This window comes from Lycorma delicatula, chromosome 4 (assembly GCF_047948215.1).
Source record: "Lycorma delicatula isolate Av1 chromosome 4, ASM4794821v1, whole genome shotgun sequence".
NCBI classification, from domain to species: Eukaryota; Metazoa; Arthropoda; class Insecta; order Hemiptera; family Fulgoridae; genus Lycorma; species Lycorma delicatula.
Window position 1 is genome coordinate 60,011,740 of NC_134458.1, and position 21,515 is coordinate 60,033,254.

The 21,515-nt window shown below is 29.8% G+C and overlaps 1 protein-coding gene across 2 annotated transcripts in view; it reads left to right on the top strand.

Moving 5' to 3' along the window:
* Positions 1-20,172, top strand: part of LOC142323443 (uncharacterized) — a 33,689-nt gene extending 13,517 nt beyond the window's left edge. For both annotated transcript variants that reach the window (XM_075363062.1, XM_075363061.1), the window contains exons 5-7: positions 6,787-6,894; positions 8,730-8,978; positions 19,369-20,172. In XM_075363062.1, coding sequence (XP_075219177.1) covers positions 6,787-6,894; positions 8,730-8,978; positions 19,369-19,953 — 942 coding nt within the window. In that variant the 3' untranslated portion in view covers positions 19,954-20,172. The remainder of the gene's footprint in view (positions 1-6,786; positions 6,895-8,729; positions 8,979-19,368) is intronic.
* Positions 20,173-21,515: the final 1,343 nt, after the last annotated feature.

Consider the following 21,515-nt stretch of genomic DNA (forward strand, 5'->3'; position numbering starts at 1 on the left):
CTGACAGTTAATCACCAGTTGTACCGTATCAATGCTCTGATTCAGTGAACATTGTCGTCACTTTTTGACATTAACGGTCTTTTAGAGCATGGATCGTCCGCAACTGATTCCCGGACATCTGAAAGTGCTTTAAACCACTTAAAAACTTGGGCTCATGACAGAGCATCATCTCCATATGCCTTAACACCTAATATAAATCAGCTGTTCATATAACTATATGTTTACTAGTAACTTTACAGTGTTGTCACTTTGGCTGCCAAAATAAAACTAGTCTCCTTATTTTATTTACAGACGTCGTATCTTGCATTACTTTAATAAAATCATAATATAAACAGAAATTATTCACTCAGTTTTTAAAAATCCTTTATTTCTTCAAATAACAAAAAAACATTTAAAATAGTAATACTCTTCACCTAAATTTAATAATTTTAAAGCGTTTAGTAAAATCGGTATTAGTCAAATATCAATTACAATGAGATACAGACACAGTAACATATTGATTGCTATAAATTGTATACATTACTGAAAAAAACTATTCTTTGTTAGTTCAAAATGTTGCTTATATAACATTTGTAATTGAATTTCAAGTTTGTAAGCTAATATTTTGTACTGTCCGATTAACCAGTTGAAACTATTTTAGAACAAAATCCAGTCTTAATCAGTTAAAACACCTGTACAGGACATGAATTTTATTCTCCAAATGTACACATTCCCAAATCAATACAACGTGAAATATATGTTTTTAGGAAAGCTCCTTCTGGTCAGAATGAAACCATTTACATAATTTGAATGGTATTTGATTCAGTCATTATTCTTCATGTATCATATCTCTTGTTTGCGAACAGTTTCAGCTTATGGTTGGAGCTCCTCCTGTAGGACATAATTTTATTATCACCAAATTAGATGGTAGCAATGAATTGTGGTTTAATGAACATGATATCACTGAATATTTAGGCTGTAAAAATACTCATCATGATATTCAAACTAACATAACATGAAAATGGTAGTATTATTGTCAGACAGGAGAAATTCTACCTCCTTCAATAATTTATCATCAAATTGATAATCAAATAGAGCTTCATATTGGATTCAGTTGATATGCACTGGTATTCTCCTCTAAAAAAAGCATTAAGGAGTAAAATTTAGAGATTTATGAAGAGGTGCTTCCTCATTTTATATATTTTGTTAGTGCAAATAAACAATACTTATCTACTTATAAATGTTCTGTTCAAAATATTTATAGATAAATAACTTTTCACTAATGTGAAAAGTGTTACCTTAATATAGTCCTACTGTACACCTCTTTGATAGCAGCACATACTTCAGGAATTTAAAAATACTCTAAAAAGATACAAAAATCAATATAGGATTCTGCTGTTTGTCAAAAAGTAAAGTGTTATTGCTGATCTGACTTGATAGAAATACAGTTTCTATAATTAGTATCGCATTCATATATTCTTGATCTGATTTGCAAAAGTTAAGAATTCAAAATCTTGTGTAGACATACAAGGATATTTTTAAAGAAATCATTCCTATTGTATGATCTTAAGTGAATTTTTTCTTTAAAAAAAAAAGGGATATCCAAAATTTACATTTTCTCTTTATTTTTAAACCAAATCAGACGTAATTAAGAGAGAAAAAACAACCAAAAAAAAAAAAAAAAACAGCAGTAACAGTAAGTTTTTATCTTAAGGCCATGGTTGGATCATTGACAAATGTTCACAAATCTTCCTCTGTGACTATCCAGCAAAGATGGGATCTTTGCAAACTTTTAGTATGAATAGTCTTTATGTTGGATTTCAAGGACTATTAGAAGCAGAGTGGGTCAGTTTGAAAAATGGAAAGAAAATGAATTTTTCAACAGATTGAGCTCATTAAAATATGTAAATTGTGTTTTACAGCAAATAAAAGAAGATATCAAAACTAGGTTGACCAAAAAAACCATGTCATTTCACCAGATCTTTATAGTCTTTATCACACTTTTACAGTGTGAACTATCATCTGCTTGAAAAAATGATTGGGAGAGGGCCATATCAATGTTTCCTTCAACTGCTTTCAATGCTGTTAATTGTGATATGTATTTCTCATTATAATAATAATTTTTATTTTATAACAAATTGTAAAGCACATATTTATAAAGGAATCTATTGTACTTTAACTCTATTATTCTATCTATGGTTTGCATTTCCTAGTTTAGAATTGTTAAAACAGTGATTACAATTCATATATGCTTATTGTACATTTAAACTAAACAAAGAATATTTCCAAATAAAAAAATAATATAATTTTTATGATATGTTTAGTTTTTATATATGCTAGTAATGTTTTCTAAGTTACTAAAACTTAAAATTATTTTTCCAAACTAAGTAAAAATAAAAATGGAAAAGCATTTTCTTTTTAAGCAAAAATGTAAGCATAAAATTTAATACGATAGAATTATAAAAATTTTGTGAACGAACATATTTAGAAATTAATTGCTATATGTCTATACATAAAAAAAGTAAAGTTAAAGATTGTTATAGATAAAAGAATATATAAATAATCTTGCTCTAAAAAGAAGCTTAGGTGGTAGAATAAAGTATAAAAAAAGAGTTTATTAAAAAGTTACTCTATAAAAAACAAATTAGAACGAAGAAAAAATATAGTTACTTTTTAATTCCTTGATGCTGTAGCCAAATGACATTTTCATTTGTTTTTTTAAGCTTTTTTTATAAATAACAATGGTAAACAGTTACTAAAACAAATTTTTAAATAAGGAAACATTAAAAAATCATTTAGAAAACTTTTTACTAATCTAAAACTTGATGGCCATTTCTGTTGTTAAATGATCATCTGCAATTGATACTGAGTAAAAAGGATGTAGAAAATAAATGACAAAAATAAATCAATAATAATAAATAATCATTTACAAATAAACAATACTTCCAAAGCATTATAAAAAGATTACTTAGAAGAGTAAAAAATACAAACAGCTGCTGTCATTTTAGCTAACTGCCGATTGCAGGTGTAAATTCGACTTATAAACATCTAAAACACTGAAACTTCTGACTCAGCTTCTCCCAATGTAGAAGATCTTGGCTATTTAGGTCCAGTTTCTCCATCTTGGGGTAAACTAAAATTTTGTAATCGACTAGGTTTAAATTAGGATCCAGTTTCTCCAAAATGATTTATGGTTTTTATAAGTTTTAACTAATGGTGAGGAAAGTTTAAATATGTTAAAGTTTATTTGCAGTACATACTAAAACTTTATGATCTGATTGTTATGCGCACATAATTCTTTTTATTTTATTTGTGTGACTGTTTTGAATAATAATTACATGAAATATTTGTGATGGATTAAGTCATTTGTTTTTCAGTAACCAATAATTTTAAAATTGCTATCGAAGAATTTATTGAGATATTTTACAAAATTGAGGATGATGGATTTTATATTATTATTATTAGACTTCAGATTTCACTGACTATTAGAAGAAGAGTGGATCATTTTGAAAAATTGAAAGAAAATGAATTTTTCAACAGATTTGAGAATGCATTAAAATATGCAAATTGTGTTTTACAGCAAATAAAAGAAGATATCAAAACTAGGATGACCAAAAACCATGTCATTTCACCAGAACTTATGTTCGTTGTAACTCTCACATGTTAAGTTTCTGGGAGTTTTTTGATTAATATCAGAATCCACAGTTGTGTTCATAAATCTACCTCAAGCAAAGTGATAAATAAAGTGTTTAATCCAGTTGCTTGTCTCTCTCTCAATACTTTGTCGATATTCCAGTTACATGTGAGAAAGTAATGACTGTTAAACATGGTTTACATGCAAAGGCTTCCTTTCCAATTTATAATGGGACCTACGTAAAAATACATTCACCTGGCAGAGAAGAAACTGAAATACTTAGAAACGTGAGGGACTTTTCCCATTAAATTTCTAGACTGTGAGTAATTCAAGTTGATTGATCAGGGATATCGTAGTCTATTAGCCTGATTTGATACATGACTCCCATGTTTTTTAATTCCTTAAAAATTAATAAGGAGCTTGAGGCTTATAAATATGGAAATCTGACTACTTGGGAGACAGTGGTTATACTGTAAAAAACTTCTTTAGAAGACTGTTAGACCTCAGAAAAGAAACTTTTCCAGGAGGCCCTTTCAAGAACAAGAAATTCTGAGAGCAAAGCTATGGAGTTAAAAATGGAGATTTCTAGTTTTAACTAAGAAATGTGGAGGAGATCTTTGCTTCATCAGAACATATGAAATTATATATGGAGGTTCTTTAAAATGTACTTAAAAAATTAAAAATAGTTTTATTATCTTAGTTACTGGTATAAAAATTATTAAAAAGTGTCACTGATATAAAGATTTATAGTAGTGACTGAGATGATAAACGTACCTCTCTGTATTAAACATATTTTTATAAATTTCTAGAAGTATGTTCAAATTTCTGCAAAAGCGATAAACGTAGAAAAAATGAAATAATTAGTAAGTAAATAAAAAAATTAATTAACTTTATAAGTAATTATATGCTGCTACCAGGTGGCAATTTTCTGGATTACTTATTCACTCTTAAATTCCTTTAAATTGGTATGCAAATGAAACATTTTTTGGCCTGAACTGTTAGAAAATTTTCCAAAAACTGATATTGAAAAAGTGTGAATTACAGGTTGATCAACATAAATCTAAAATTACAGCTAACAGTAATTTTTAAAACTTGTTAATAATGTCACAGCAGTATAATGAGGAGCACATGTAATTTTATAACAATGTTAACATCTGTACAAACATAAATCATGACAAACCACTTATCTGTTGTGTTTTTACTGTTTGTGACCACAAAAGTAATTTCAAATGGATTAGTCTGAACAAAAGCTGTGACATATTTTAATCTATGTACAACAACTATTCTGATCAGAGTAAAAAATCTATTTATGGCAGTAGGGAAAACCAGGATTGGGGATAGGAAAGGTGAGGAATATGTCACTGCCAATTGAAAAATTGGCAATTTTTAAATTGACAATCGATTTTAAAGGAGCTATGGGTTATATTCATGTATAATGACTAAAATAACATATTAACCTCTGCAAGCATAAAAATATTCTTTCTTAGTACAGTTCTATTAACTTAACTAATGGGTACAGTAGTGATGATCTTTCTTTAGGTTTTTCTAAATAAACAAAATCTGTATGTAAAACAATCTCTTCTGTTTTGTTTACTGTTAAATTTACTTAATGTGTTTTCATATTGTAAATAAATTTAAGAAAGAATTGAAATACTACACTGTATTAGACTAGTGCAATAATTTTATAAGTATTGTAATTTGCCCTGCTTAATTGTTGCATATAAGTGTATTATCTAGTATTACTTGAAGGATTTTTTTATTTGATAAATTACTCTTTTGTCTATACTTTTGATTTTAGAATAGTGTAGGTGTGCTTATTGATATTATAAACTGTAAATGAAAACTAATTTTACTGAGAATGGTCATATAAACAAAGGCAAGACTCTTGCTAATGAAGTACACAACTTTGGCGTAAGTGCAGTTATTGTGGGTAACTAGAAATATAATTGCTGTGTAATGAAAGATAGGACATAAAAACTGAATCATGCCATGTTTCTTATTATTATACTACTAGTTTTATTACTTTTGTAATATCTATCAATCCAAGTTCTTCTGTTAAGTTGACAGATCCTCAATCACACTGACTGAGATTAGGGAGATTTCTAAATTTTCATTGTAATAAATTGTTTATTTTATATTTTAATGTGGATTGAAAATAGTGGAGTTTTAAACAGTATTATTTATGGTAGTCGATAAATGAAGAACTCTTTGTAAAATATGCTATGGATTTAGTTCTTGTTTTTTCAATATTTTTTAAATCTATGAAAACTTAACTGTTTTTCCTTCTTGTCATACAATTTAACAGGGCAAAAGTAATTTTGTGAGTTTGTAGACTGCAGCTACTCAGTTCTAATATATTAAGTGGTACAGTAAAAAAATTTAAATGATTAAACACAATTTTTTAATTCTTTGATTGGGTATTTACTAGTAAGTACCCATTCATTTTTTTATTATTGACAGCTGAATGTATATGAGCACACAACAAATGACTATCGATATTGATCTACATAACTACTGCCTTTTGTGAACTTTTAACACACCATTATTTCAAGTTCATAGATTATATTTGTATACAATATATTTGATTCCCTTTATGTAGTTTGTATTCATTAATTCATTCAAACATTTTTGAATTTTGTTATCGATCACTGAATAACTTACATAAGTTTTACGAGGGTGAATCAAATTTAAATGGTAATTTTGCTATTCTATGCAGCAAGCAGTTCTGAGCTGGATGGCAGAGTGGGGGGTTAATGTTCGGTGAATTAGAGAGTGGGAACCAGCTTGGTTAGCTCCTCCACTCTGTTCTGTTGTCTGTACAGCCATGAGTGAGCAAGAGGTTCCATCGTCTGTTGCACAACGTATAATTATAAAGTTTTTAACTAATGAAGGCTTTAATTTTAACTCTGAGAAAGACAAATAATAATGAACTGGTGGCAGTGTAGTGGTTACATGCCCAACAGACCACTTAAAGTTAATGCACATGTGCCAACCAATCAGTGTTGTCGATTATATAATCCTTATCTAATATAACCCTTAGAACAAGTAACTTGATATATTTTTTATGATAATTGTTCTGACCCATTGTTTGTAATTTTTGTGTAAAAGTTGTTTTATCAATTAATAGAGTTTTATTATACACCTGATATAGAATTCTACCTTTTTTGTTTCAGGCAAACCGTGCTGCTAACTCACTTCTTGTAATTGCAATTGAACCAAAAATAGCCAACAATTGTGATGATCTGCTTTTAAGAGCTCGTGCTGCAGAGTTGCTGTCTAAGGTATTATAAGTCTTGGACTGTGTTCCATTTTGTGTACCATTGACATTGAAAAAATTTATTTCTAATCTTGTCATTTTCAACGACTGCTGACAAAAATTTGAAATACTTAAGTAGAAAAATTTGTTTTTAAATATGTTTAAACACTGATCTTTATATATATATATATATATATATATATATATATTTTTTTTTTTTCTCTTGGATTTAGAAAAATAGCTCAACAGATTGATATTAGGGTTATTTTATTCATAGTCTTTTGTAATTTGTACCATTGTACTTCACATAAATTTCAAGCATTTATTTGGTATAAAAGTCACTCATTTGATCTCTTCTTTGATATCTCTAATGAAATTATGAAAACATCACATGATATTTGATGGATGATGAAAAAAGGTTATAATCCAGCCTTGTAACATTAGTATGAAATGTTCCATGTGAGAATTAGAAATTTTTGAAAGATCTTCCTTTTGTATGAGGTTGTTTTGGCTGAGTGTATGTTTTTAAATTTTCAGAGGAATTAATGTACAAGTATAGTATTAGGATGAATATATGTGAAATTGTTTGCATTTATTACAATCTGTTATTTTACATAGATTTTAGAATTTTTTCATGATTGTTTAAGTGAATATCTTCTCTGTACTTTTACAAAAAATTCCTACTTATCAAGTTTTTAAATTCTAAAATTAAAAATTTATAAAATTTTATTATTATACTAACGTTTAATGATATCCCTACTTTAAAAAATACACTTCCAAAAGTTTCATATTGATTTGTTTGAGGAGCTATTTTGAGTCTTATTTACTTTTTTTTTTGTTCATTAATTGGGGGGCTTAACAAACAGTATATTGGTAGAGACTTTAGGACTAAGAGAAAATAATCATTGTAATATTTAAAGGAATTTGCAGTTATTTATAATGGTAATAGGTTTTGGGTAAGACCATTTACTTAGAACCTGATGAAATTTTTTAAATTCTTCCTTTTAGTTAAGCATTGCCTTTCACTTCCCCTTTATCTAAAATTTCAATTTTTAAAAAAACATGACAGTTAAAAGAAACTGGATTAGCTCTTGAAGCTGTTACTCATTTCACCTGGTAGTATGCCATCCTTTGACCTCTCCCAATCATAGAAATGATTGGGAGAGGTCAAAGGTCAAATAAACTATATTCAAATAATGTATTGTAATAGCCTTTTCTCATTTACACACTTTACATTCTCTAACATCTCACTCAATTACAAATTCAAATTTTCCCATTTATTCATATCCTATCGTGTTTACTTGTGCTTGAAATTTTTTTCTTCTCATTCATTTAACAGAGAATTCATTATCAGCTGACATTTATATTCTGCCTCTACTGTTCTTTTCTCTTCATCTATTTCAGTACATTTTTAATAAACATCTCAGTTCCAGTGAAACATCTCTTGGGTGTTTTCATATTCTCAAATTGAAGAGGTCTGAAATATTATGATAGTATGCATGGCATCCTCTTCCATTATCTTATAGTTTGGAAACTCTGGTGTCTGTTCTATTTAAATTCAATACATATAGGCCCAAAAATATGAATAACCAGAAAGTTAAGTTACATCCCACCTCTTTGCCATTCTATTAATTTAAATATAAATCATAGGGGTCAGTTTGTGACTCATCTACCATTTGCAGTAGAAAGTAAATGTGCTCTTGAAGATGTAAAATGTCTTTAACTGAAAGGAATAGCCTAATCCCTAGGAAAACAATTACCCTTTCAGGAAGAGCACATAGATCGAGGTAGATGGAACAAAAATGTACTTAAATATCCAAAGTATAAATATTGCTCAAATTGACTTTTTTTTTTGTTTAGGTTTTACACACTTGGACTATTGAAATGAAACAACAAATGGACATTGTCAGACAGTTATTACAGTTGTTACTTGATAAAAATATCTCTCTTCAGTCTCAGTATGGTGCTATCGTTTGTTTAATATCACTTGGATATCGCATATTATTCATGTATTTCTGGCCAGTCATGGAACGTTATTTTCCTCTACTAGAAGAAAAATATAAAACATGTTCATCAGCTGATATCGCTCATGTGAAAGGAGCTATTATGGTAAGAATTATTTTTTCAAGAAAGAAGCACCTTACAAATTAGTAGTTATCTAAAATGATATGATATATATTGGTATTTATATCATACAAGATAGAAAAAATTATAAATCTTTTTTCATCATCAGTAGTAATTACCAGGTTCATGTGGTGGTATAAATAATTTGCTATAATATAGCTTTATATCTACATAATAATAATAATAGTAATTATAATCCTTTATTTCATTCAGAATTTTATGAGTACTTAAAATAAAACAAATCTTGTAAATTTATCTAAAAATAACATAAAAAAAGAATATCAAAGGTATCTAATATCTGCAGTAAAATTAATTTACAGAATTATCATTGAATTTATTTAGCATTTCATTTAATTTAGTCTAGTCATATGTCATATATTAGAATAATGAAAGATTTGTGGGTCTACAAATACTGTAATTTCACAAGAGAACAATTATGCAGATAATTAAAAAAAAATAAACAATGAAAAATCTTAATATATTTATTGTCCTTTCAATTTTTAGCAGTTTATTATGAGCTTTAATTATTTTTACATAATTATATCTATTATTCAACATTTTTAAATAAGGTTTCCATATCTGTAATCTCAAATAGCTGTATTTTAATCATTCTACTGAACATTTTTATATAAATTGAGCCTTTCATTATCTTTATTAAGATGTTATAAATTTTTGGGATAATGTAAACAGATGATTTCCTACTACCAGCGTCCTAGTAATCCCTCCTCTCTACTTCTTGTATTATTAACTAAATGTATGTAATTTATTTTATTTTCTTTCCATTTATTAAAAAATAATCTTAAAAATTTCATACATATATAAGTAACGTATTAAAGGGATAATTAACTTTTTAAGTATTGGAAAGATGAATCACAACTACTTTTATGATTTCTCTGTGTGCTTTGCCAAGATGTTTTAAATAGGATTTGTAGGTACTCTCCCAGCACATTATATCATATTGTAATTTTGGGTAAATCAGGGAATCATAAGCAATATACAGGATGCATTGAGGAGAGCACCGTCTAGTGTATATAATTTACATTTACAGATTAACAATTCGTATTTGAGCTTTTTTAAATCATTTTAAGAGTCCAGCTCCTGTCTCACTGATATACCAGGATACCTTATAGGAACAGTACAATTTATGGTATTTCACATACAATTAATGCCCGCTGGGTCTATTGCAAGTTAATGAGTGATATTTTAGTGATGTATTCTGGGCTATTGTTACACGGAAAATTAATAAGTTTTGATTTATCAGCTTTAATATAAGTTTATTGTCATAGAACCATTTACTTGTTATTTTCAGATTCCTTTCCACACTTGCATACACATCAGCCCATTTAGTGCCTTGTAAGTTAGAATGGCCTCACTAACAAACAACTCCCTTCAAATTTTACATTATAAAAATAATTAATGAATATTAAGAATAAGATAGCTGATAGTATGGCCCTTATTGCACTTTATTGGCAACCATTCACTTGTACAATATTTATTTTGTGTATTGATATCTTCCTGATAAATATGACTGAAACCATTCCAAGCTACCCACTTGGTTCCCATTATCTCTAACTTATTTAATACAGTATCATTTTTTTTTTTTTGAAACCACTGTTTCAAGGTAGATTATGCTGTACCATTTCTGAATTTTTATCCTGCAAGAAATCAATTTTTTTTTTTTATTAAAGAAATTTATTTTATGTTGATACTTGAGCAATAGTTTTACTTCAAATACCTTAGAAAGTGTACAAAAAAATGATGTCAAAAATTTTCCGTCTGTAACTTTCTTTTTTCATATTGGGTATAACTACAGTATTTTTATAATACTGGAAAATTGGAAATTTCCCATCTTCTAAAATGAAGTTTATATAAGATAGGAATAATGACAAAACTGTATGTATCTTTAAAGTAAATGAGTGGTTATACCATCTTCTATCCTGGTTGATTTCTTTAGTGGGAGAAACTATTCTTGTGTCTATTTCATCTTTGTCTGTTGGGAATATAATAAAAGTTTTGTTTTCAAAAGGCAAATTATTGACATTGGAGATGTAATTTGTTGTTCATTTCTGTATATATAAATTATTATTTTTTGGTATTACTATTTAAAAGAATCATTAAAACAGGTAGCAATTTTGACGTCGTCTGTGATTGTGATCTTATCATTGCCATAGATCTGATCAATTTTGTTTTTTTTTAGTTATTCTGCCTATGATTTTGTTTAAAGCTCAACATGTACTCTGTATATTACTCATATTAATTTCAATTATGTTTTCATAACAGTTATTAACTTTATTTGTAATATTCTCTTTTAGCCTGTTTGAAAATCTTTTTTTGAAGTTTTAAGTTTTTATTAGCCTTTAATAAAATACCTGAAATCCACCGTTGCAGATTTTTATCAATATTACTTTTTCTGTTTAATTCTTTGATTATCTTATTTTTATCAGTTATACTGTTTATAACTAAGGTAAAGTCATCATATGCCTTATCTTCGCCATTAAGTTCTAGAACTGCATTTTAGCTAATATTTGTAATATCTAAATAAAAGCTTTATAATCAATAAGTTTGTAATATCTTTCGTTTTGAGACCTGTTCAGTTTGCTGTAGCTGATGTTTTTCAAAGTAATACAATTCATGGAATGATTGATTAAACTAATGTGAAATAAAGCTGTATCAGTGATAAACATTTTGTGTTGAATCTAGCAAATATGAGGTTTAGATACAAGCATGATTATACATTTATCTATTCTTGTATGCATATTTATTAAACTGATAAATCTCTTACTTGCCATCATGATTAATATCTGTTAGAATATCATCTTGTTTCATTATATCAATACTCTTCATTAATCTCTTGTTACATCGGAAGAAATACTCTCAAAGTAATTTTACAGTTCTGTAATGAATTCAAGGGCATTAAGCAGGTGATGTCTCTTTACACCTATTACATTTTAACAATATATTATTGAAATAAAGACAAACTGATGTACAATCAGCTGACTTAAACTATTATAAATTTCATCTTTTATACTGTTGTCACATCATTGAAATTATCATCATAATTTCAGTCAGAAATATGAGATTAACAATTAAAAATGTTTATATTTTTAATTACACAATTACAGTTATTAGTTTAAGAACATAGGTAAAATTAGAGAAATCAGTAGTAATTATGACAGTAATAATAATAATAATAATAAATGACAATAATCAACAAACAACAACAATAATAATAATAATAACAACAAAAGTAATAATAATAATAATGCCCTGAGGTAGGTAATCCCCACTTCCAGAACACAACATCTACGTTCCACGTCCAGGGCGACAACAGCTGTACTTATGTACAATACATATAGCTGACTAATGGGGCTCCGAGTAAATTCCTCGGATGTATTACTTTATTGACCTCTCTCCATCTTCAGGTCAACAGACGGATTGGATTTTTCGGCTACCTGCAGGATATGAACAATTTATTGATTAGGAAGTGGACACATACCAAACTTAGAGCTGGTGATGTAGTGGCCAGGGTCAATGTTATTGCAGGTGTAATGGAGACCCTTCCGTTGTCCACATGCCCCCTGCGATGGCAAGCATGTAGCAATGGTGCCCATGTATGTCGGTGCATGGGAGCTCTGAAAGCTTCGGTGAGTAGGAGCCTGGAGTCAGTGCAGAGACTGCGCATCCGCTCTCTGCCAGGACATATGCCGGTTCCACCGGAGTACCAGATCCGACCTCCAAGGTTAGTAGCCCTGGAGTGGGGGTGTACCCCGGTGGCTAGCCTTGCTACAGAAGGGATAAACGTTCATGAATATTGAACAAACAAACATGGCAGAGGGTGCACGTAAACACCCTCGTTTAGAAACCTCCGATTTGCCACAAACGAAGAGGAAAAAAGGAAGGAATCTGATAAGATAAAGAAAGATGCTGATAGAATCAGTAAAGACTTAAAGAAAAGTTTATTTGGCTATAGCGTACCTAAGCCAAGATTTTTAATTATTACAAAGGAGAATGGAAACTTCCAAAAAGTTAGTCCATTCTTAATCGCTAGAGAGATTACTAATTGTGCTGGTGGTCCCATTAAATAAATCCGAAAGACTTTTAATGGATTGCACGTTGAAACTATCAACGACGTGCAAAGCCAGAAAGTCCAGGCGCTGAAGAAGATCGGTGAATTTGCGGTTTCTGTCCAACCGCATAGCACACTTAACTCATCCAGAGGAGTTGTTTGTCGCGATCTTCTAAATTGTACAGAAGAAGAAATTGTACAAGAAATGTCGAGTCAGGAAGTGACTCAGTGTCGCAGACTAACCACGCGAAGAAACGGTGAAGTTCTACCTTCGGCCTCGCATGTTTTAACATTTAATAGGCCGAAACTTCCTGAAAAGGTGCGAGCTGGCATCCATCGGCTTGATGTATGAGCATTCATTCCACAGCCGATGTGATGTTTTAAGTGTCAACGATTCGGACACACAGCAGCTAAATGTGAAGTGCAGGAAATATGTATATATGGAGTGAAAACACATGAGGGTGACCCATGTAAAGACCCTCCAATCTGCGTTAACTGTAAAGGGCACCACAACTGTCGTTCAAGGAACTGCCCTATATATAAATTAGAAATGGCAATTCAGGAAGTTAAAACACTTCAAAAGGTCAGTTATCCTGAAGCAAAGAAAGTTGTTGGTCAGCGTGCACCTTGACCATTGACTTCTTATGCAGAAGCAGTGGCTGCCCCTTCCACATCTAAAATTAACGTGGAGCATTTGCTTAACACGATGGTTCCAAGTCTTGCGACGATGATTGAAAGAATCATTAATTCAAAGATTGAGTCGACTAAGGATGGAACAAACTAAACATGAGAAGGCTCACTCTCCGTCTGACGCCGTTGACATGAGAGACGCACCAGCGCAGTTTAAAACACCAGCTAAACCTGCGATTATTAAGCCACCAACTGAAGTAAGAATAAAAAATCCTGACTTATCTAGCAAAGAGAAACAGATCACTCCGTCGTCTAGTCACAGGCTTAAAGAAATTGTGACAAGAAAATCTGAATCTACGGAAATGGAGGTGCAAGTTATTATTGAGAAACCACCAGACGTAGAGAATATAAAACCTGTACCAATAAAGCCTCCAAAAGAGCAAAGATCAGCTTCGGCGAGAGCATCTATTTCAGCTGGACCCAGTACTGCAGTAGAGATAGAATCCAGCTCATCAGCCGCGGAGAGTGCATCGCTTGCTAGTTTAGATTCCTTAGCAACGATGCGAACAGTACCAACGAAAGTTTCATCAACTGATGTGAGTCGGCTAACGTCATTGGCATCAGATAGAGAAGATGATGCCATGTCCGAGGCCTCAGACACTCTCTCGTCAGAAGTTGAGGCTGTTCGCAGGATAGAAAAACGGTGCAAGAAAGGATGGCCGAAAGGAAAGCCTAGGAAGTATTTTTTTGGATGTAAGTTATTGAAGAATGCAAATTTTGAAAATTTTCGATTCATGAAAATGAATTACTTTTCTTTTTTTTTTAAGTGGGATGGGGCTAATGACCAAAGTAGTCGATGCCCCTAAAAACCTCAAAAATAAAAAAATAATAATAATGATATTAATAACAATGGCAACTATAATAATTAATAATAAATTTCATTTTTAATATAATTTCTAGTGAGGATAGGATTTACTTACAGGTAGTTAAATCATAAAAACCAGAATTCAGTTCAATTGCCAAAAGACGTTATAATGACCGCTACCATTAGCATCTTTAACAACTACAGGGTGGCGTATGAAATGATCCAACATTTGTTTTGGCAATAATTATTAATGTTTTTTAAGTTGGCAGAAGTGACAGCAGTTCATCAATATTAATTTCTTCTATTTCTGGGGGCACTGTTTGTTTATCATTCCAAGATGGCTGACAAAGGAAGACTGACTGTTGAACAGCACATAAAGATTATCTAACTTACATCGTCTTACGCTTCGACTCACTTCATACACATGTCTTGCTGATTTTAAATTGCCGGTCCTGGAGTACTTATACTAGCATCCTCTTGACCTGCAGAACCAGATCCAAATTTCTTAACTGTTGAAGTGTGAGAATTATTATCCATGTCCTTATATTTTCCCATAAATTCTTACTCTGGTTTGGTAACCCTTTTTCATTGAACATCTGTTGGGTTGTGCCGTGGGTAGTATTACTGAGAATGATTGTTAAACGAACCTGTTACACTTAGAAAAAGAATTCCTTTTAGTCCCCTTTTGGATTCCTTTCATTGTTATTTTCTATTACTTTCTTCTTAATTGGCAGGGATCGGTTTCTCAGGTCCATTATACTGGTCTTGTTACATTATTATTGATATAAAAAATTAAGTTTTTGGCCTTTTAGCTCTCATTTAAATTACAAAAAAAGGTTATAACCATCAATAATGTACATACATTCTCCACCATCATATACCCAGACCTCATATAGTAATTAATATTTGGTTTGGTTGAGAGTAAATGTATAGTAGTTACAAAAAATGAAAGTATTTTTTCACAGTTTTCAATAAACCTAATTCTGATGCACAATAAAGCAAAAACTTTGCATCCGTAAATGATGACTGAATTATTTTTTTTTTTTACTTCAGAAGATTTGTCATTATCTTATTCTGAGTCAGGTTGACCATCCTTATGAATGAAAATTTTACCCTGTCTTGTTCTGACAATGATTATTTAATTGCATCCATTGGCCTTAGAAATTTTTTTTGTCTCTGTAAGAAATTTCTCCATTTCATTTGAAAATGTTCATTGTGTATAAAATACTCTCTGGTAGACTCTTATACATATCATAAATGGGAAAATTGCATCTCTTCAGATTTTTCAATTTCTAACTTAGTCATGAATTGCATAATTTTCAGTTTATAACTAGATAAAAGGGACCTTGTGTGTAGCATACATTTAGATTTATTTGTTGTAATATTTACTACCTTTAACCAATATACTTCATTCTGAAATATTGTTTTAATCACATGGTAAAAGAAAAAACTTTTATCTTCATTAATATAAATTGTATGTCTTTTTAGAGTTTAAAGTTTCACTTAAAATATAGATCTGTACGATAATGTTTTATATATATATAATAAAAATATATAGTTTATTTTTTAGAAAATTTCTGAAAATTAGTTTATTTTCTTCCTAAAGAAATTATCTTATTTCTTCATAAATAAACAATGTATGTAGTTTAGTAAAATCTCTTCATAAGATTATGAAAATTTGGTGGATATCTTTAAAGAAATATTTTTTATTAACATTTGTTAAATTTTTTTTTAGTGGAATCTTAGTTTTTATCTGTTTGATGTTTTCTGTTTTAGGATGTTCATTTAGTGTTGGATTATTTTTTAGTGTATCAGTATAAGATTATTTAGCTGTTTGTGTGTCATTAAAGCATGATCGGCTATTCATAATTAAGTTAGAAGTTATTAACATTTTCATTTCATTGAACTTCTAAAAAATGAGATTTAACCATATTTTGTCAGTAAACTAATAATTAAAAGAAAGTAATGAAGAACAGTCTTCCTATGAAGCTATAACCATAGTTTAAATTTTTGTTGTTTATGTTGTATGAACTACTGTTAAGTCAGGAGCTGACTACCAAAAGGTTTGCTGTGCCCTGTCAGCAATCATTCTTTAGTCTGGCCTCTCTGTTGTGGTTGCACTTTGACAAAATAAAGCAGGAAATAGAATAAATTTGATGTACTTAAAACCAGAGTGTAGAATTAAAATAAAGTATTAAATAGTAATGTTTAGTTGTATGATTCTGATTAAATAAAAGTGATATGAGGTTTATAATGATAAAAGTGCTATCACAAAATCTCAATTTTGTAACGGTTCAAAGTTGGACCGATGTAGTGAGTGACTTACTCCCTCAAAAAAAAAAAAAATTAAGAACCAAAGTGTTCATGGCAGCAAGCAAGAAAGAATGAGAAAAAAGGAACAGAGAATAAAGGATCTGGCCAAACAAGCTTGTAAGAAATATGGTACTTAAACAAATATTATTGACGGCTATGGACACAATTCAGGTAGATGAAATAACAGGAAGAATAGTATTCAAAACTAAAAGAAAAAACCTTCATAATGGAAATGCAGAACCGTTTAGTAATCAGACAAAAATGAAATAAACAACTCCCATAAATAGGTCGGCATGGAATATTAAGAAAAACAAGTTGTATAATTAGTTGTAAATGAAATTAGAAGGTGAAAAATAATCAGGGCATATTTAAAAAAACATATAAAAACTGAATACGAAAAAGGTAACAGAATACAAAGAAAGGTCTACAGAATGAATTTTTGTTTCTCAAAACCTCACAAGCTTCCTCTCCAGCTCTAAGATCTTGTGACTCCTAAATTGAAAGTATAATTCCTAAATTTACATTCTTAAAATTCAAGTTTTTGAGATTAGATCTACTCAGAAAGCAGAAACTTATAAATCTGAAAACTACCAGAATATAAGTTTAACATACCATACTATTAAGTAATTAACTGTAATTATTTGTATAAAAATAGACTAAGAAATGGAAGGTGTACAAGATAAGGAGCAGTTTGATTTAGAAAAAGCAAGGATACATGAAAAGCAATTTTAAATCTTAATATTTAAACAGTTATATTTAGAAGAGGCTGAAGAAAAACAAAACTACTTACATGGAGTTTGGAACTGAATAATGTATTTTCTTTGTGTGTGTATTATTGGACAGATTAAATTTTTTTATACAGCATCCTCAAATAATGTCATAGAAAGCTATTTTTCATCGAGAAGAAATGGGACCTTTGTGTATATAAAGATTTGCACTATTTAAGATACCACTTAGATTTCAAGCAGGGATTAGATAAATCTCTTAGAAGTTTTTATAATTTCTTCAGTACTAATGACATGACCTATTTACCAGGAACATCTCAGTTCCCCTCCCCCTCAAGGGAGAAGAACATCCGTCTTGTGACAAGTCTGATTGCCATACCACCTCCTAGTCATTAGTAGCTTAATCGGAGGACATCTTCTTACCCTCAAACTGATCACATTCTACAGTCATCAGTTGACCTCAGTGAGATGCCATTGATGGAAATGCCTCGAAAGACATTCACATCAGTAAATTCCGTCCTAGTCGAGATTTGCCTTCTAAGAAAACATCACACACCTAACTCTACCATGTAGCCCTCAGGAACTGCTAAAACTAACTGCCTGCCTGCAGAAGGTCAAAGATGTGTACCTAACTCTATTACCATTCTATCATCACTTAAAACCATATGTACCCATATTACAATACAATTAGTTTTGGAAATTTCCATGCCATGACAGCATATATACCACGAACATTTAAGATGCCTTATTACTATCGTACGTGTCGATAATGATGTTACACTGGTGCTGTGTAAACTAGTAATATTTATAGTTTTCTAAGCCTAGTTTAGAAGTAAGGTTTTTGTGTGAGAATTATGTACACTTTTCCTTATAAACTTTACACATACATCATAATACTGGTCATAATAGTTCAACATTATGAGTGAAGAGTGCAAGTTGAGTAACATAACCCAATACATTAGTAAATAATGATATGAATAGAGTAGCTCATGGACTATTAAGAATGCAAATAATTTTCTATGAACATGTTGAAGTCAGTTGTCGTACTTTTACATTATGTATGACCAGAGATGAATCAAGCTTAAATGTTGGGCTAAGTGTTAAAAATAACATGACAAGTGTATGCTGTGTAATGCATAGACAAAAATAAAAGATTATGTTCTTATATTTTAAAGTTACAAAGTGAAATCTTATAGAATAATGAAAACGGTCCTATTTAAGTATATTGTTTTCAGTTGTAATTAGATTCAGGTATTATACCAATTACTATAATAAATCTTTTCTTTGTATGCATGTCATACAATAGCTTAAGTAATAAAATTGTTATAATAATAAAATTGTAATAAAATACTAATCCAATAAAATTGTTGTATTATGTAAATTATTGTTTTTCATAGATTTGTTAACTCTGGAAAATAAAACAAAGAAACTCTGAGCATGTGAATTAACACATTAAGTTCTATAGTTTCACCATAAAAAAAATGAATATAATAATTTTCATTTATAAGGCCACTTATTTCATAGAATAATTACTCAGTCAGTGAAATAACAAAATTTAATCTATATGTATCTATTAAAGGGTATAATTCTGTTATTTCATAAAATGTGAAAATGTGCATTCTGGAATTACTTACTATAAGATGCATTATTTATATATACATATATATAAAATATAATTATACTGATTCGGGTTAGATTTTGTTTAGATTACTTTGATTTTATTTTAATATATTACAGTTTCCATTTTATTAATATTTAAGAAAATCACTTTTTCAGATGGCTGCTGAGTTAATGTACAGAAAAGAATGGAGCTCATGCAGCACTGAAGAATCTAAAAGACGATTAAGAATAGACTATATGCTTAATGATTACTTTGGTGATTCACTTATTCCAAGAAGACAGCAATACTTTAAACAAAGAACAATTGATGTTAAATTGGACTGTGACATTGACGAGGTTTCCTCAACAAAGAATTATAATGTTATGGTTGACTATGATTTTGATTATCAGAATTGGAATCCATCTTATATGTTACAACGAAACCCATTTATGCAGAATTCAAATCCAAGTGTTACTAAGACTGTTAAAAAGCATCATAATGTATATGATGTGTTTGAAATATCCGAAAGGATAGATGAGCAGAAAAGTATTATTTTTAATTTTGATGGTTCAAATCAGGTCGATAGTAGAAAATTGAAACGCAGAGAATTAGATTCAAAACAGGTTTCTTATCAGAATGAAGTACATCGATTATCAGGAATGTGGTATAAACAAAATATGTATAAAAGTACAAGGACAATAAAATTCTGTATTAAATTACATACAAAGTGTAGTACTGGTGATCTTTTAACCATAATGTAAAAAGAATGCTTTTGTACTTAGTAATTTTTGATTCTCTAATATTTAAGTGATATGTATAAGAATGGATGTGCTTGTTGCTAGGGCTTATACTTTAATTTTATAATTCATAACTTGTAATGTAAAAATATTAACCTGTTATCCAGTTACGTCAGTCATGTTTATGGTACTTTTTAAGCTCATGTAATAAGATAGATCTATTAAAAAAGACATTTTAAGTGACATGAAGCTTTTTATTTGGAGTTCATTATGTTTTGAGTGGTTACTCTGGAACAATAACATTTATAATGTTCAATAGGTAGCTGTTCAGTACTGAACATTAAATATTGATGGCAATAGAAAAATATCAGTAACAATTATTTACTGATAATAAACTGAGTTTCTGTTTACATAAGTACCAGTTTGCCTGATTATAATTTTATCAAATCATAAGATAGAGCGAAAATTGCAGAAATGTGTCATTATGTCATTCAATTTTTGTTTAGGATTGTTTTCTAACAAACAGATGTTAAAAATGATTAAAGTTTACATATTTTTAAAGTTTAAAACCTTAGGATTAAGTGAATTTCTTTCTTATTTTCCTAATTGTAAATTAGAAAATTTTGTTCTATTGAAATTCCAGAATTTTCTCTGAATACCTTTTTTTCATAATCAATTTAAGTATTAGTCTGGTCAAATTTTAAGGTATCAATGAAATCTTTACTATCGTATCATTCAGAATTATTAAGATTTATAAGACATCAATAAATTATAATGGATCTTTTATAACTTCTCTACCTTATAGTTCTGTCAAAAATTGCAGATACCACCTGTGAAATGGAGTATCTGGATTGCTCCATGACAAGAAATATTACTTTTTTGAACTTGTTGGAAGTTTGTTACAGCCATATACTACACTTTTCAATAATGCCAAATTCTTATTTTGGCTGCTGCATCCATCGTAGACCAATCTGTCTGGTTGGTGAAGTAGTGCGATAGCAATGATGAAATACAGCAGATACAAGAAAATGTTATTTTTACTGTTTTTCTTCTTTCCATCGATATGAGCCTATATAAAGTAGTAAACCTCATTATTTCTGTTCATATAAACTATTGTAGTCTTTGTGAAGTGTGTATGCTTCTACACTTGTAACATACTCTACTGAGTTATGTTAGTACATTAGGTTATGTTAATTTAGTCATATTACTTGTGCATAAATTTTAATTGTTCTGAATGTTATAAAACAACATATCTCATTTACCGAGGTAGTTATCCTACGATAGGTTTCGTTACGTATGTTGATGTTTATGTGACACAGTGTTCAACTCATATATGTTGTATGTATGGCAGCAGCTCTGAATGTGTTAATCTATAGTTTTCTTGATTCAACACTTGAATGAAAGAAAAAAATGTTATTGCAGAATTGTTACCTTTAGGAAAATTAGTTTTCTATGGTAAACCCACTGGGTTGGTCTAGTGGTGAATGCGTCTTCCCAAATCAGCTGATTTGGAAGTCGAGAGTTCCAGCATTCAAGTCCTAGTGAAGTCAGTTATTTTTACATGGGTTTGAATACTTGATCGTGGA